The following is a 17957-nucleotide window of genomic DNA, read 5'->3' as shown; positions in this document are numbered from 1 at the left end:
TTCCAAATCCGGAAAGCAGTACTTTTCGGATATACAAATATACAAAGGCTGTATATTGTTGCCCTGCTTATTTAACTTCTATGCAGAGTACATCATGAGAAACACTGGGCTGGAAGAAGCATAAGCTAGAATCAAGATTGCTGGGAGAAATATCCATAACCTCATATATGCAGATGACACCAACCTTATGGCAGAAAGTGAAGAAGAACTAAAGAGCCTCTTGATGAAAGTGAAAAAGGAGAGTGAAAAAGTTGGCTTAAAGCTCAACATTCAGAAAACGAAGATCATGGCATCTGGTCCCATCACTTCATGGCAAATAGATGGGAACACAGTGGAAACTGCATCTGACTTTATTTTTCTGGGCTCCAAAATCACTGCAGATGGTGATTGCAGCCATGAAATTAAAGACCCTAGCTCCTTGGAAGGAAAGTTATGACCAACTTAGACAGCATATTAAAAAGCAGAGACATTACTTTGTCCACAAAGGTCCATCTAGTCAAGGCTCTGGTTTTTCCAGTGGTCATGTACAAATGTGACAGTTGGACCATAAGAAAAGCTGGGCATTGAAAAATTGATGCTTTTGAATTGTGGTGTCATAGAAGACTCTTGAGAGTTCCTTGGACTGCAAGGAGATCCAAGAAGTCCATCCTAAAGGAAATCAGTCCTGAATATTCATTGGAAGGACTGATGCTGAAAGTGAAACTCCAATACTTTGCCACCTGATATGAAGAGCTGACTCATTTGAAAAGACCCTGATGCTGGGAAAGATTGAATGCAGGAGGAGAAGGGGATGACAGAGGATGAGATGGTTGGATGGCATCACTGACTCAATGGACATAGGTTTGAGTAAACTCCGGGAGTTGGTGATGGACAGGGAGTCCTGGCATGCTGTGGTTCATGCGGTCTCAAAGAGTCAGACATGACTGAGCCACTGAACTGAATTGAAGAACTTATAAAAAATTTAAAAGGGATAAATATGAACACAGATACACATATAATTGAAACACTTTGCTACACACCTGAAGCTAATACAATATTGTAAATCAACTATACTTTAATAAAACGTGGGAACAAACAAGTCACTACCCACTGAGTTCAAAGGTGAGTTAATGCTGGAGAAGTAGAGTTAGAGACCATCACCAGGGGAAACACTTCTTGCTGGAATATCAGACCCTGGGGAGGGTGATAGAGGAGCTCTGCTATTTGTGCTGGATTACTTTGGCTTTCTCCCATTTTCAAAGCTCCCCTAGTCCTGGTCTCTCATTGCTAGTCTCCCTGTCTCTCCCTTATTCTGCCCTCAGTGTCTTCTTCAGTCCAAAATAAGTGGTTTCTCCCCTTGACCCTGCACACATCCCTGGTCCCTGCATTGCTCTAGGGGTGGCCCAGTCGGGCCCTATTGCAGATTCTCATAGATCCAGGTGAGCTTCTCCAACTCCTTCTCCAGCTCCTGGGCTTTCTGCCTCATGTTCTCAGCTGATGCTGTCTTTGCCCCCTCCTGCAAGTCCTGTGTGTTTTTCACCAGGGAATACACGTCCAGCGCCATGAATAAACCTGACAGGACTCCACTCCCAATGCGAGCTGGTCTAGTCGCTCCGAAATATCTACTCACCTGCTGGGCACTTCGGAGAGAGTCTCGCCCAGTGGTTATGCAGCGCTGAGCAGTGGCTACTAATCGAGAGTTGCCTCTGGCCACCCTGATGCCACAAATATGCCTCCCAAAATCTTTAACTTGGTAGAGATCATTTACATAGGAAATTATTTTGGCTATGTCAAGGAGACTGGCCTGGGATTCTGCTGATGACGTGTTTACATTTTCCACCACCATGGTGGACAAACCTGTTACAGCAGCCGCTGCTCCCAGCCCTATTCCAGCGGCTGAGAGTCCAAGACTGAGGCCTGCTGTAAAGGGTGCCAGAACCAGCCCAAGGATTCTCAGGGTGCCAGACGCAATGCCGGTGGAGGAAGCTACCACATGGGAGATGGTGCAGTTCCTGTGCACCTTGTCAACATCGTCTGCGAGCTCACAGAGCTTTCTTATGCTCTCCTTCAGCTTCTGTTTTACCTGAGGAAACTCTTTCAAAAATCTCTCCTTTTCCTGCTGGTATTTTTGGAGCCTGTCTTGGACCTCCCCAGGCAAGTCTGTTTGGAGCTTGATCAGATATTCACGGAGTACATCTGCCTCTTCCCTGTAACAATGAACATTAAAGCCTTAGAAAGACAGTTTGCTTGTCTATGAAACAGGCTCAACAAGCTCTATCCTGCATAAACCACAGAGATTTTATTGTAAATCACAAGAATTTTACTAATGTAAAAATTTTTCCAACCTTAAACACTCATTTGTATATTGTTAGTGCTTCATGTACTTATTCAGACATGGAATACATAAGCAAAGGCCATCTTCAGATACCTATAACTTAAGAGAGATATTTGATAAAGATAGCTCAAAGCAGACCAATACCATCACTTCCAGAATGTGTGTAAAATGGGAACTTCAAGATAAACAAAGAGAATTGGGATTAGACAGAAAACCCTTCATTCAAGGACCTTAGTGTATAGTGAAGAGTCCTCTTGTTCTTTGCTCTTGGCTGCTAGGATGTGGTCCCTAGGCCCGAAGAATATTCTGGCTGATAAGAATGTCCTTGTCTGCCTGGGACTTTGGCCACTGGACAGTCTGATGAGTTGACATGTGATGGGCCTCTGGGTCACGTGGTATCAGTTCTGACCTCTGGAGGAGCTGGGCTCTAGGGCAATAGTCTGAGCTCTGGGAGGGGCTGGAGATGACAGGTCAGGGTAATTTTTTGTTAAATAGGGTGAGCACCCTGGTGGGCAGTGCTCCATGTGTCCTGCCACACTGGATCCAGGACAATAATCCATCCTGGGGACAATGGAAGCTTCGTGTGTGAAACCTGCCCAGACTCTGCTCTGTGGCTGATGGGAAACTGCATCTTTCCTTGTAATAAACCATAACTGGAATCCTAAAGCTTTAAGTGAGTCTGTGCATCCTTCTATGGAGTTCTAGAATTTGAGGGTGGTTGTGGGATCCCCCAAATTTGCCCTTGATGGGAAATGTAAGGACAGTCCCAGGACTGTGCCCTCACACTTTTCAGATTGGCTAACTGTGCGCCTAGAATTTTATTTATTTATTTTTTAATCAAAACTCAGCTATTACCTTTAACGATCATTTTGCCTGGCATCTGCTCTCACCCAAGCCTGATACCCTTGGCCTTCTCAGCAGAAGGACACTGGGTCTGTCCACTGCCCATATTGACTGGGAAGCAGGAGATTTGCTGTGAGCCCTGTCACCGTGGCTCCTCCAGCCCACCTCACTGACTCCCGACCCAGCACTGAGCACCACTGACCTCTCAGGGGTCACATGTTAATTTGTGACAGCTTCATAAGCCTGCACCCCAAGGCAGTATGAAACATTATGAAACCAAACACCCATCTGAACGGCTGAGCCTGAAGAGACCGGCACTTGCACAGCTGGTGGAGGAAGTGTTTTCCTCTTTGGTGGGGATGCGTGAGGCTCCTCAGAATCGCTCAAATGACACACAATCGCAGCCACTTACTATGACCCTGGAGGGCTCACTGAGCCACACGGCCTTCCCGCTGTCAGGGCGGCTCCACGTAGATTATAAGAAGGTCCCAGATGGAGTGAGAATCCAGGTACCAGGCAGGGTGTGGAGGACATGGTCACCCAGGGCCCTCTAGCCCAGCTTGAGAGGATCCCGTCAGGAAGAGAAGAAATGTCCACTCTCCCACTCCCAGGACTTCTGTTAGAGTCACAGCCCCTTCAGTTCTGTGTCCTTGGGGCCTACTCTCCTCATTCTAGTCCTGGCCCTGCTGCCCAAGCCTGCCTACTAGTCCTCCAACCTGGACCCTCTGCTCCACCCTGACCCCTAGGTCTGACCCTGGTCCAGGCCTGCCTGGGCCTTTGGATGAGATGATTGCACTTTTTTCCCCACCTCTGACTCTGCAGTTCACTCTGAGGCCATCACTACAATCCATCAGATTAAATTAGTATTCCCACTGGAGACATAACACATAACAAATCTGAGACTCAAAGTCTTAAACTCACAGGCCCAGAGTTGGACAGGGCTAGAATCAGGATCCCACCAAGTCCAACCAGTTCCCCTCCAGCCTCTATGCCTTTTTGGCCAGCAGGAACCTGCAATGTTGGTATAATTCCTAAGATGGGGAATGAAAGAGTTCTACTTGGAATCCCCATGAACACAAAATGAATTTTCTGGCTTGACCAAAAGGAAGTCCTTCTTGTTTCTCATCTCCAGGAAGAAGGTCCCTGATTCTTCCCAACAAGCTTATTTTAAAATTAAGATTGATTGAGCACCTACTCTGTGTCAGCAATTATGAAAAGCACTTGTGTGCATGATCTCAGTGTCCTCACAATAAAAATGAACAGAGGATAAAGCAGAGAGTTGTTCAGTAACTTGTCCAAGGTCATATAACCTGCCCTTCCTTGAAGGTTTTGTCTCTTCTCAGCCCAACGTCATTTAATGCTAACAAATAACACGGAGGAAACATTCCACATAGGATCCTGAGGAGGAACATCCTCACCCCAACCGTAGGATCTGTCTTGAGGAAACTATCCTGGGAGAATCTTCCTGGGGGCATGTTGGTGACATTCCTGGTGTACCTGCACTGTTACCTGGACAAATCGGCCTCGATCACAAAATTCTTCCAGGGTTTGTCTTCAGTGAGCAGGAATTGCAGTTGTTCCCATCTCACACTCTCCCGGAAATACTCAATGACATCCTCAAAAAAGCTTTGGCTCTCTAGACAGAAAAATAAACATTGAAGATTTGAATAAACTATGGTGTGATGTAAATGACATCGAGTATAAGTGGTTAAAGTTCACCTTTCTGAGCAGTATTCTTTGGCATGCTGTTGATGGATTTATCTGGGGTCTCAGGTGGACTGTATGCACCAGCCCCAATTCATAAGTTAATGTCCAGACCCACCCACTCTGCAATGACTGTATTAGAAGATTGGGGGCTTTAAGGCAGTAATTAGGTGAAATGAGGCCTTAAGTGTGGGGTCTTAATTCAGTAATATCAGTGTCCTTATTAAATGAAGAGTCATCAGATCTCTTCCTCTCTCTCTCTCCCCTGAAGTATTAAGTGTTCTTAGGTTTTCTTTTTCTCATGCATCACTAGGGGAGAAATGAACAGGGCTCACATGGAGGAAACCCACAGCACTAGATCTGTGTGTTGACTGATTAGGGTGGTGTGGGTGGAGGAAATAACTGAGCACCTGGTTGTCTGCATGGGCATTTGAGAACAAGAGAACTGGTACCTGCCTGAGGCAGTCACCTAGTAATCAGGTGTTTATATATGGGAGCACTGGGCAGGTACCCTAGCACAGCACAGGAGAGAGGGGATTCTAGACAAGGGGAGAGGTTCCTACTTGGACTACCACATTCCAAGTAGAGGGGACAGCATGGCACTAGGCAGGACCTACTATGTGGCAGGCCCTGGCCCAGGCCATGGACACACATTATATTCGGTCCTCATCACAACATAGGGAAATATTCATCTCATTTTACAGGTTAGGTCAGGTAAGGTGCTCCAGATCTGGGAGGCAGGTGTGGGAGCCAGCAAAGGCCAGATTGGGGTTCAGTTTAGAGTCCACTGACCCTCACAGAGCAGCTGGGTGGGCAGCAGGGCGAGAGGTGGAGGAAACAGCCTCTGTGTTGAAACCCCAGGGTCTGGGAACAGGAGGCCTGGAACAAGGGAGAGGGCAGGAGATGCTCCAGGGGGCCTCCTCTCCCTGTCCCACCTGGCCTTGGAGACTTCCTCTGCTGTGCCCACACCCCTCCATGGGCTGCCCTGCCTCACTTCTGAGTCTTAGCTGGGGGTCAGGAGGCAGGGGGAGGAAGTTAGCATCTTGTCTGTGGCTCCCTGAGGAGAGGACCAGGAAAGAGGCTGTGGGGACAGACCACCAAGTGTTAGGGGACTCCCCATGGCCTCTCGGGGGATGCTTATCCACGCCTTTCTTGGTTCTTGATTACTGGGCAGGTTGATTTGGCCTGGGGCCACCACCCTCAATTCTGGGTCACAAGTAGGAACCTGCCAGAGACAAGGTGGCTGACTACCTGAGCGGTCCCTGGGATCTTCTGAGCTCATGGTGGCAGCAGCAGGGTCTCAGAGATCTCCCTTCAGCTCACCCGTCCGTGTCAGGCTGGAAGGAGGTGTCGTTTCACCCTGGGGAAGAGAAAACAGATTGTGGGCTTGATCACGCGTGAGTAGTGACTCGGGGCAGCGAGGGCGAGGTCCTGGGTGGTTTCCCCTGGGACAGCCACCAGTGCCACCATGGATTTAACCCAGCGTGGTTCTCTGTCCCCTGGGCTCTGCAGATCACTTGTTAAGGAAAGTTACTCTTCCTCCCGCCATCCTCCCCAGTCACAGTTCTGCTGTCCTGTTGAGGTACAAGGAGAGGATAATCAGACAGGAGAGAGCCATCTGAGAAGTTATAGGAGCAATAAAACCAGAGACATAAGAACAGGTAGGAAGGGAATCCTCTGGAAATTACATGAGGTTGGGAATGCTTCTGTTACTAATTGGTAATAGGTGATATTGATCCACTGTCTATGACGTGCAGGCTCCTGAAACTCACGTAAACTTAAGTCAGTCCAAGTTTTCTGCTGGAGCCCGGCCTTGAACCCAAGTCTTTCTGATCCAAATTCCAGGTTTATGATGACTATGCTCTACTTGCTTTAATGTACAAAAATGTCTCTTTGTGGATGCATGCTAATCGGAAAATGACTCTTTTTATTGCAAAATGATGTCATGTACCCTGTGCTCGAGTCTCTGCCTTGATAAAGTCCCCGGTGCTGTAGCTCCCACGGCCCACATCTTCCTCGCTTCTACAATAGCCTTTATCCCACAAACCTTTTTTCTGGACTCCCACCAGCCCTACTCCAATCCCTGCAGCCCTGCCCTGCTCAGCTGAGGACCTGAATGGTGTCATCTTTGCTGTCGACTCCTGATTGTTGGACTTCAGGCTGTTTTTAATTCTTTATGTAAATAGTAGTGCAAAGAACACTCTTCTTGCATAAAACTTTGCCTACATCTAAGATTCTTTCATTAAGCTATTTCTAGAAGTAGAATGATTGGATCCAAGGGTATCAACACCTAACAACATTTTTTCATACTTAATCTACTTTGTTATGCAAAGAAACTGTACAAATTTATATTCACACATATCATATGTGATGGTGTACATCCTTTGTCTTATCTCTGTTATTTTTTTAAACAGCAGATCTTTATATAGAGAGAACTTCTTTTGGTTCCAGTTATGATAATCTTGTGTTGGGAGATGAGAAAATAAGTGTGTTAATTATACTAAGGCAGTATTTTAAGAAGGAAAAAGAATACTTATTTAAGTATTCTTCCTGAGACTTGACTGAAATGATAGTAAAGGTCCTTATAGTTACAGTAACTGCTACTCGTAAGAGTGGCTTGTATTTCTGATTTTGCTCTGCACTGGTAGTTACCCTAAGACTTTATAAATTATAATCCATATTGTTCTGATAACCAGGAGGTGTGTACGGCTGTATCCCCGTTTACAGCTAAGGAAGCTGAAGCATAGATGTTCTGTGATTTGCCCAAGGTCAGAAACCTTCTTCATGGAGAACTGGATCCCACCCACTCTCTGGGCTCAAGATCCCATACCTGGCTTCTTCTCACTTTGCTGCTAACAATAATAATAAATAAAAAGCAGGGATGGCGGTGACAGGAACCCAGAGTCTTCACACTCACTCCCTTGGCTGATAATTATGATTACCTTTTATTTACCAATTGCACTTTTATACTTGCTCCAGTCTCCCCTCTCAGTAGATAGAGTTACTGAGACAATCATTGGTAAAACTGCCCCTGCCATTCTCTACAGCATCCAGTCTAGAGTGGCCCAACTTCCTTAGAGTTTCCCCCAAACCCCCTAACCTGAGCCCTGATCCTAGAATCTTTCTTTCTATCACCTTCCCTCTGCAATGCCCAGGGTTCCCCTCAAGAATAGTAACCATCAGCTTGATTACTAGAGAGTATGCCTGGTGACGGAGGCTGTGGGCACTGACTGTGTGGATGGGAGAGAATTTACACAGACAGGCCCGTCTCCAGGCACGTGGGAGAGAACTGGCTGGTCCCCTGCCTCCTTCTCTGCCTCGAAGCTGTAGGACCCCAGGAGCCAGGGCAGCCAATTGAAATTGGGAAACACAAGGACCAAGGGCCAAGGCAGAGAGAGGAGGAGGTGAGGGCAGGAAGGGCTGATCCTGGATGATGCCAAACACTTGAAAATGCATTTGGACCCTCCACCTCATCCTTCCATCCTTTCCTGCTGTTCTTGTCCTGGTCCTGACCCTTGTCTGTGGCCTCAGCTGGGTGTGGATGCTGGACAGTCCTTTCATTGCTGGATTAGTATCCAGGGCATCTTCCTCTGTTAGCCTCTGATTGGTCACTGCCCGAAAATCCTATCAGTGGGAGAGAGGAGAACCCTGAAAAGACTCCCCGCCAACTATATAGGCAGATGCAGAGGCTTCCCCTCCATGTGGGCAGAGATTCTCACCAAACATCTCCCTCCATGTGGCTGCAAGTTATCCACCCTGGGCAGGGAAGGAGGGTTTAGAGCAGGATCAAGTGCAGAGTCCTTAGCCCATCGCCAGGCCCTCCTGATGCTCCTACTCCTGTCTTCCGCACCCTCCCGACTCCACGGGGCCTGGACCAGGGGCCCTGGAGGACTCCCTGTTGCCTGGACTCTGATTCCTCCCCAGCCTCCAGGCCTTCGCTCAGGCTGCCCCTCCCCCTGCAAAGCCTTTCCCCACCTGCCTCACCAGGTGAAATGTTACCTGTAATTAGAGTTCCCACTCCAAAGCCTCCTCCCTCTGCTGGCTCCCTCAGTTCCTCTCCAGGCCCCCCTGGAACCTTGCACTTTCCTGGTTGCGGGTCTGTTTGTGTGGAGTTTCTGCAACTCCCAGTACTGGGCAGGTGGCCTGTCTCTTTTCTGCTGCTCCTCCTGCTCCAGGTCCTCCAGGGCTCCCTCCACCCTCCCAGGCACAGCCTGGCTAGAATACGAGGTGTGGGACCCATTACTGGGACATGAAGCAACCAGCTTCATGAAGACACAGCACCACACCTCTTTTACCTGCTGTTGGGTAATTCCATTTGTTTTCCTTATCTGTCTTGATAGAAGCTCTTTCTGACAGAGAGGGCCATCTGATTTCTGAGTGTTTCCATTTATGGGAGTCTCTTGCTTTCCAAAAGATCACCCTCTGCCAGCAAAATGTGAAGTGAGGCCTATATCGTCTTCACACTAGGCCAGCTTGGTTTAGGAAAGCTTTTGTAGGAAAGCTGTACTGTACTTTCAGGTGGCAGGAAACACCTGTACTTCCTCATGTTTCCTTAGTCCAGCCATGATATTTTTACAGCAGGAGAAAGAGGAAGAGAGAATTGTGGAAAGACATGGGCTCCTGCTAAAATCTGAATAATGCCTTATTGCCCTGGAGGCTCCTTTTAAGGCAGAGAAAAAACAGTGTATTCCTTTTTGATTGCAGTAGGAACCTATTAAGTAAATCCTGCTTTAAGGAGATAAAGCAGCAGACATGCAGGAAGGAAGGTAGGGAGTTTGGGAGAGCAGGAGAGGAGGAGGAGAAAAAAGGAAAGAGGGAGAAGGTACAAGGCGGAAGAAAAACAGGAAGAAGAAACAAAAAGCTCTAATCAATTAGTGAAACCTAAACGGACCTAAAGGTAAACCAGAATGAAACAAAAATCTACAAACATACTGGAAGAAATGAAAACATTATGTAAAACATACTGGAAAAATACTGCTAACTTGAGGAAAACTGTCTCACCAAGACACAAATTCCAGAAATCATTGGACCTCTTAAAAATTAGAAATTGTTAAGGACACCTTAAACCAAATCAAAATGCAAGAGATCTGGAGACAATGTCTGCAATACTTAGGATAAAGGTGAATGTTCCCAACACACAGAGGAGCTACAAACCCATATGAGCAGACTGAAATCAGCTTTTAAAAATGGGTAAGAGAACTGAACAAACACTCCCTGGGGAGGTGGCTTGTGAGGGTCACACAGCTCTCCATGGGCAGGGTAGAGGCCAAGTCCAGGCCTTCTGACACTGGTATGTAAGTAGGGAATGTAATTTTCTTTTATTTTATTTTAACTGATCCAATTGTACACTCTGTTTTTATTTATTTTTTTCTTTTTTTAGCTGCACTGCCCACTATGTGGGATCTTAATTCCCCAACCAGGGACTGAACCCACAACCCCTTCAGTGGAAGCAGGTAGTCTTAACCACTGGACAACCAAGGAAGTCCCAGGAATATGATTTTAATTACCCCAAAGTTCCTAAGTTTATCTCTGCCTGTCTAAACACATAGATCTAAGCCTACACCCCTCCTGTTACACTAATGTGTCTACAGTTTGACTTTGTATCTTAATATTGCAAAACCAGGATCATAATGCAGACATTGCGTAGTAAGCCCTTCTCACTTCCTCCATCTGGACCATCTTCCCCAGACATGATCAACCATCATGGGCAGCCCTGAGTTGAAGACCCAGAGAGCAGAGGAAGGCAATGCCCTGCATTTCCCCACTTGGTCTCCTGCCCTTCCCGTGTCAGGCCTCAGTTTCCCTCTAGGACCTGGCACTGAGCAGGCACTCAGAGACAGGGTGGTGATGAACCTGGAATCCTTGTATCTCAAAAGGAACCCTTTCCCCCATCAACCTCAGCACAGCACCCTGGGGGCAGCCTCAAGGTGGCCAGACCATAGGAGTAGAGGCTTTGATTCTCCTGTCCTCTACCCCAGTTGCTTCCTCCAGATTTCCCAAAGGGCTGAGCACCCCCAACACCCACCTTCCTTCTGGGGTCACCGCTCACATCTCAGGAGTCCACTTCCTGAGCTGAGCCCACCTGAGCAAGTGTCAACCTCCCTCTACACCATTTAGGGGCCTTAGGGGTGGGAGGAAGCCCTCAGACACACCTGCCCCCACATCCAGGCTCTGCCCCTGCTTAACTTGCCCCTCTGGTCATGACCTCATCTCTCTGAGCTTCTGTTTCCTTCTTCTGTCAACTAGTGACAATCATCCTTTTCTCAGGCAGTTGTCCTGAGGATGGGGAGATGGGCGGGGTCCTACTCCCCTGCTCACCCAGGAGTCTTCCTCTGGCCGAGTGTGAACAAGATCCAGTTGTTCTCAGCTCTGCAGATGCAGCCACCAGCTGTGCAATAAACCACACACCCCCTCTGGGCCCAGATATACCTGGAGAAGCAAAAGGGAAAGTGAACGCCCTTACATCTGGGTTGCTCAGATAAACCCACAACCTGCCCACCAGGCCCCACCCTGAGCTAATCCCATCCTCTCTGTTGACTCCCTTAGATAAACAAACCCAGTCCTATCCGTGGAGTCCTTCATGGCTAAGTACATTGTGCCTTGGGCTCTGTGAAGGACGACCCGCCATCAATAGACTGTGAGGGCCTTTGCCAATAGTGCTCCGTCTACTCCATGGCCTTCTTCCCAGCCCCTCCACCCAATCCATCCAACCTCACAAGCCAGCACTTGGCACAGTCCCAGAAGATACCAGCTGCTCACTGCATACTGGTCATACTCCTGCTGCTGAGGAGCACACTCATGCGGGTTCCAGGCACTTCCTCCCTCAGATCCTTCTTCCAGAATCACCTGCTCCTACCACATGGCAAAGTTATGCTCATCTTTCAAAGCCCAATCCTGGCAACACTTTGCCCAAGAAATCCCCAGGAAGTCCCCTGCTCTGCTCCTGTGGTACCTTGGAGAGGGCCCTAAGTCCACTGCTTAGCCATTCTGTGCATGTCACCTACAACCCTTATAGTCTCAGTTCAGTTCCGTTCAGTCACTCAGTCGTGTGTCCAACTCCTTGCAATCCCATGGATTGCAGCACACCATGCTTTCTTGACCATCACCAACTCCTGGAGCTTGCTCAAACTCATGTCCCTTGAGTTGGTGATGTCTAGGTCCCTGTAGTCTTGTCCATGAAGGCAACAATGGCACCAGTGACTTTGGTCCCAGTGGCCCAGGCAGGGTGATCAAGGCCATTTGGATGGATGCAGAGTTCACAGGAAGGGCTGAGAGCACACTGCTCTTTTCTACCTCAACTTATTTCCACTTGACAATAGGTCTATTTTGGAGGACTTTATAGGAAGTCCAGAGTCTTAGTAACTCAGGAAAGTCTACAAGAGAGGGCCAACCCTGTTTCCTCTGCCCATGATGACTCTTTTCTGGGGAACCTACAAGGAAATACGGTTGGTTCTCTCAAGAGAGCATCAGTTAAGGTGCTCACTTCCTCTCCCACTGTCATTAGCAACTGACCCAGAAGTGAGGGCAGGACAGGGAGGGGGGACAGCAGGGGGAGTCCTGGGAGGTGGCCTCCCAGCATCCCGGAGCTTCTCCTACTCTCTCCCTTGGTTTCAGCCTCCTCCTGCTCCCAGGCCCTGGGGCGTCACCACAGAGGGTGCTTCCTCCAGCTCTTGCCCTGCTGTCCACCCAGCTGCTCTGCAAGGGTCAGCGGACCCTGAACTAAACCCCTGGCCTTTGTCGCATCCCACCTGTGTGACCTGGAGCTCCTTAACTGACTTCACCTGTAAAATGGAAATAAATGTTTCCCTATGTGTTCATGAGGGTGAAATATCATGTGTGTCCATGTCCTGGGCCAGTGCCTGCCACACAGTAGGTCCTGCCCAATGTGCTGCTGTCCCCTCTACCTGGAATGTGTTAGTTTCAGGTGGAAACCTCTTTCTCTAGCATCGCCCCTCCCCCATGCTGTGTTAGGGCATTTGCCCAGTGCTCCCATATATAAACACCTGCTTACCAGGTGTGACTGCCTCAGGCAGATACTGCTCCTATTGATCTCAAGCACCCCTGCAGATACCCAGAAGCTCCCTTGTTTCTCCCACCCACCTCCTCCCCCGCCCCCAATCAATCAATACAGAGTTACTTCTGTGGGTTCCCCCTAGGCAAGTTCTAGTTTCCTTTCTCCCTAAGTGATGCAGGAAAAAGGGAAAAATTTAGAAGCCTTCCTGCTGAGGGGGTAGAGAGAGAGAGAAAGAAATCTGATGTCTCTTCTAATAAGGGCACCAATCTTATTGGATTAGGGCTCTGCACTTATGGTCTCTTTTTACCTAATTACTGCCTTAAAGGCCCTATCTCCTAATACAGTCATTGCAGGGGGAAGGATGCATCAGGATTTCAACTTATGAATTAGGGGCAGGGGAATGGGCTACCTGTAAGCCCAGGTGAATCCATTAACAGTACCCCAGATGACTTTTGCTCAGGAAGGTGAACCTGAGCCACTTTATGTGAGTTCTTGTTTGCTCGTCACTCAGTCGTGTCCAAACTGTGCAACCTCATGGACTGTAGCCTGCCAGGCTCCTCTCTCCATGGGATTCTCCAGTCGAGAATACTGCAGTGGGCTGCCAGTTCCTCCTCCAGGGGATACTCCTGACCCAGGATGGAACCTGCATCTCATGTGTCTCCTGCATTGCAGGCAGATTCTTTACTGACGAGCCACTTTAAACTCAATACCATTTATGTTCCACCATAATTTCTTGTAATCTTTTTTCCTTTTTTTCTGTGTAGAGAGCCAAAACTTTACTGACGTCATCAGTGATCATTTCCCAGAGAGAGTAACAGGGAGGAACTGCAGTTCCTGCTCACTGAAGACAATGCCTGGGAGAGTTTTGTGGCTGAGGCCAAATTTCCCAGGCAAACCACACAAGTGTGCCAGGAATTTTACCCAGATCCTCTTGGGAAGATCCCCCCAGGCTAGCTTTCTCCTGGCAGACACACCTCCTCCAGGCAGGATCCTAAGGTTGGGATCGAGCCTATTCCTTCTCAAGATCCCATCAGGAATGTTTCCTCCATGTAATTTGCTGGCAGTGAACGGCCTCAGGTTGAGAAGAGATGAAACCTGTAAGGAAGGGGCAGGTTACGTGACCTTGGACAAGTTACTGAACTACTTTTGGCCTTAGTCTCTTCATCTGTTCAGTTTTATTGTGGAGAAAACTGAGATCATGCATGCAAAGTGCTTCACATGATGGCTGACATAGAGTAGGTGCTCAATTAATGCTAACTTTTAAAAAACTTGTTGTGAAGAGATGGGATCAAAGTTCTTTCCCTAGAGATAAGAACCAAACTGGACTTCCTTTGCTACAGATCAGAAAACCCTGACAGCAACATCACTTTGTGTTCCAAGACCTTTTAGAACTAACACCCCAAAAAGATGCCCTTTTCATGAAAAGGGACTGGAATGCAAATTAAGAAGTCAAGAAACACCTGGAGGATAGAGGAGGAGCCAAGATGGCGGAGGAGTAGGACGGGGAGAACACTTTCTCCCCCACAAATTCATCAAAAGAGCATTTAAACGTCGAGTAAATTCCACAAAACAACTTCTGAATGCCGGCAGAGGACATCAGGCACCCAGAAAAGCAGCCCAACTCTTCGAAAGGAGGTAGGAAAAAATATAAAAGACAAAAAAAGAGACAAAAGAGGGAGGGACGGAGTTCCGTCCCAGGAGGGGAGTCTTAAAAAGAGAGAAGTTTCCGAACACCAGGAAACCCTCTCACTGCCGAATCTGTGCCGAGCTTTGGAAGCACAGAGGGCAACATAAAAGGGAGGGGAAAAAAAAAATAAACAATTAAAAATCGCGGATTGTGAGCCCTACGGGAACTCCCCCAGCGGAGAAGCAGCGCAGACGCCTGCACACGGCATTAGCAAGCGGGGGCTGGGCAGGGAAGTGCGGCGCGGGCTGTGTCCCTTAGAGTAAGAATCCGGCCGAATGTCCTGAGCGCGATCTGAGCGAAATAATTTGGGCTAGCAAACCAGACTGTGGGATATCTACCACGCGAAAAGCCAGCCCTAACCTAAGACACCGCCAGGCCCGCGCACAGAACAAAGGACTGAACAGAGATAGCCGGCTGCAGACCTTCCCCCTCCGGTGACAAGCAGCCAGAGCCGGAAGGGGGCAATCGCAGCCCCAGAGAGACACTATCTATAAAACTGTAAGCAGGCCTCTTTGCTAACTAAAACTTCTTGGGGGTCTGGATGGTCAACATCTGCCTGAGAAGGTGCGCTGGTTTTACACCCAGATAACCAAGTGGCGGGGAGGCGATAAGTCGCAGCATTGGCGCCCGCCAAACACCTCATCACCTGAGCTGCTCGGATCTGGGAAGAACACAAAACGCAGGCCCAACCCAGTCTGCGCCTCTGAGGACTACCCGAGTGCCTGAACCTGAGCGGCTTGGACCTGGGAGCTCAGCCCAGGGCCGGCCTCTGATTGTTCCCGGCGGAACAACCTAGAGCCCGAGCAGTGTGGGCAGGGAGGCTACACGCGCCCTGAGTGGGGGCAGACCCAGTGTGGCTGAGGCACTGCGAGCGCACGCCAGTGTTATCTGTTTGCAGCATCCCTCCCTCCCTCCCCACAGCGCGGCTGAACAAGTGAGCCTAAATTAAAAAAAAAAAAAATAGTGTCCTCAACCATCCCCTTTGTGTCAGGGCGGGAACCAGACACTGAAGAGACCAGCAAACAGAAGAAGCTATAACAGAGGGAAATGCCTTGGAAGCTACAGGCCATAGATTAAAACCCTGTGGTTACTACGGATTACATAGGAAGGGGCCTATAGATCTTGAGAAATATAAGTCGGACTAAGGAATTGCCAAAAATGAACTGAACCCACAATACTCACAACAAAACCAGAGAAAGACCTAGATATATTTTTACTATTTTTACGATCAATCTTTCTTTTTTTTTTTAATTAAAAAAAAATTTTTTTAAGTCCTCTATTGTCCTTTAATTTTCACTTTTATAACTATTACTTTGCAAAAAAAAAAAAAAAGACCCTATTTTTTTTTTCTTCTTCAGCAAACTTCATATATATATTTTATAATTTTTTGACCGTGGTTTTTTTTTTTTTTCTTCTTTTTTCTTTTTCTTCTTTTCTTTAACATTGTATTTTTGAAATTCCAAACTCTACTCTAGATTTTTAATTTTAGCCTTTTGATATATGTTATCAGTTTTGTACCTATAGTTTTTTTCATAATTTCTGTGACTTTTTTTTTCCTCTGTTTCTTTCTCTTCTTCTTTTATATAACATCGTATATCTGCAATTCCAAACTCTACTCAAGATTTTTAACTTATGCTTTTTGGTATTTGATATCAATTTTGTACCTGTATTTTCTTTATAATTTTTGCGACATTGTTTTTGTTGGTTTGTTTGTTTTCTCTCTTTATTTTTCTTCTTCTTCTTCTTTTTTTCTTTTTTTTAACGTTGTATTTTTGAAATTCCAAACTCTACTCTAGATTTTTAATTTTTGCTTTTTGGTATTAGTTATCAATTTTGTACCTGTAGTTTCTTTATTACTTTCACGACCTTGTTTGTTTTTCTTTGTTAGTTTTTTCTCTCTTTCTTTTCCTTCTTCTTTTCATTAACATCGCATTTTTGAAATTCCAAACTCTACTCTAGATTTCTAATTTTTGTTTTTATGTATTTGTTACCAATTTTGTACCTTTAAGAACCCAATCTTCAGGACCCATTTTTCACTAGTGTACGAGATTACGGGCTTGACTGCTCTCTCTCCCTTTGGACTCTCCATTTTCTCCACCAGGTCACCTGTATCTCCTCCCTAACCCCTCTCTACTCTACCCAACTCTGTGAATTTCTGTGTGTTCCAGACGGTGGAGAACACTTAAGGAACTGATTACTGGCTGGATCTGTCTCCCTCCTTTTCATTTCCCCCTTTTATCCTTCTGGCCACCTCTGTCTCCTGCCTCCTTCTTCTCTTCCCTGTATAACTCCGTGAACATCTCTGAGCGGTCCAGTTGTGGAGTGCACATAAGGAAGTGACTACTGGCTAGCCCACTCTCTCCACTATTGATTCCACCTCATCTCATTTGGGTCAACTCTAACTCCCTCCTCCCTCTTCTCTTCTCCATATAACGCTGTGAACCTCTCTGAGTGACCCTCACAGTAGAGAAACTTTTCATCTTTAACGTAGAGGTTTTATCAGTGGTGCTGTATAGAAGGAGAAGTTTTGAAACTACTGTAAAATTAAGGCCGATAACTGGAAGTAGGAGGCTTAAGTCCAAACCCTGACTCCAGGGAACTCCTGACTCCAAGGAACATTAATTGACAGGAGCTCATCAAACGCCTCCATACCGACACTGAAACCAAGCACCACACAAGGGCCAACAAGTTCCAGGGCAAGACATACCAAGCAAATTCTCCAGCAACAAAGGAACACAGCCCTGAGCTTCAAGATACAGGCTGCCCAAAGTCACCCCAAAACCATAGACATCTCATAACTCATTACTGGACATTTCATTACACTCCAGAGAGAAGAAATACAGCTCCATCCACCAGAACATCGACACAAGCTTCCCTAACCAGGAAACCTTGACAAGCCACCTGTACAAACCCACACACAGCGAGGAAACACCACAATAAAGAGAACTCCACAAACTGCCAGAATACAGAAAGGACACCCCAAACTCAGCAATTTAAACAAGATGAAGAGACAGAGGAATACCCAGAAGATAAAGGAACAGGATAAATGCCCACCAAACCAAACAAAAGAGGAAGAGATAGGGAATCTACCTGATAAAGAATTCCGAATAATGATAGTGAAATTGATCCAAAATCTTGAAATTAAAATGGAATCACAGATAAATAGCCTGGAGGCAAGGATTGAGAAGATGCAAGAAAGGTTTAACAAGGACTTAGAAGAAATAAAAAAGAGTCAATATATAATGAATAATGCAATAAGTGAAATTAAAAACACTCTGGAGGCAACAAATAGTAGAATAACAGAGGCAGAAGATAGGATTAGTGAATTAGAAGATAGAATGGTAGAAATAAATGAATCAGAGAGGATAAAAGAAAAACGAATTAAAAGAAATGAG

General features: G+C 46.9%; 1 protein-coding gene across 7 annotated transcripts; it reads right to left on the bottom strand.

Annotated features, from left to right (window-relative positions):
• Positions 1-1034: 1034 nt before the first annotated feature.
• On the bottom strand, positions 1035-12830 carry LOC129647155 (apolipoprotein L3-like). Of its 7 annotated transcripts, none has more exons than XM_055574371.1 (5): positions 12766-12830; positions 11180-11290; positions 6113-6221; positions 4667-4793; positions 1035-2186 (listed from the first exon to the last, which is right to left on the bottom strand). In XM_055574371.1, exons 3-5 carry the CDS (start codon positions 6141-6143, stop codon positions 1394-1396), a joined length of 951 nt encoding a protein of 316 aa, XP_055430346.1. In that variant the 5' UTR covers positions 6144-6221; positions 11180-11290; positions 12766-12830; the 3' UTR covers positions 1035-1393. The 7 variants fall into 7 exon arrangements, with proteins under 7 accessions (XP_055430346.1, XP_055430350.1, XP_055430355.1 ...); XM_055574375.1 differs by having other exon boundaries at positions 12610-12824; XM_055574380.1 differs by lacking the exon at positions 12766-12830 and adding an exon at positions 12458-12557.
• Between the last annotated feature and the right edge of the window lie 5127 nt (positions 12831-17957).

The sequence above is a fragment of the Bubalus kerabau genome, chromosome 1 (genome assembly GCF_029407905.1).
Source record: "Bubalus kerabau isolate K-KA32 ecotype Philippines breed swamp buffalo chromosome 1, PCC_UOA_SB_1v2, whole genome shotgun sequence".
NCBI classification, from domain to species: domain Eukaryota; kingdom Metazoa; phylum Chordata; class Mammalia; order Artiodactyla; family Bovidae; genus Bubalus; species Bubalus kerabau.
Note: the sequence above shows the minus strand (reverse complement) of the source record. Positions and strands in the feature narration are given on the sequence as shown.

What these genes read in the sequence shown, in the direction of transcription:
- LOC129647155 (XM_055574371.1), bottom strand. Translation starts at nt 6,143, where the DNA reads ATGAGCTCAGAAGATCCCAGGGACCGCTCAG. An exon ending in AGATCCCAGGGACCGCTCAG is followed by an intron (nt 4,794 to 6,112) that starts GTAGTCAGCCAC and finishes TTTTCTGTCTAG; the next exon opens with AGAGCCAAAGCTTTTTTGAG. An exon ending in ATCGAGGCCGATTTGTCCAG is followed by an intron (nt 2,187 to 4,666) that starts GTAACAGTGCAG and finishes TCATTGTTACAG; the next exon opens with GGAAGAGGCAGATGTACTCC.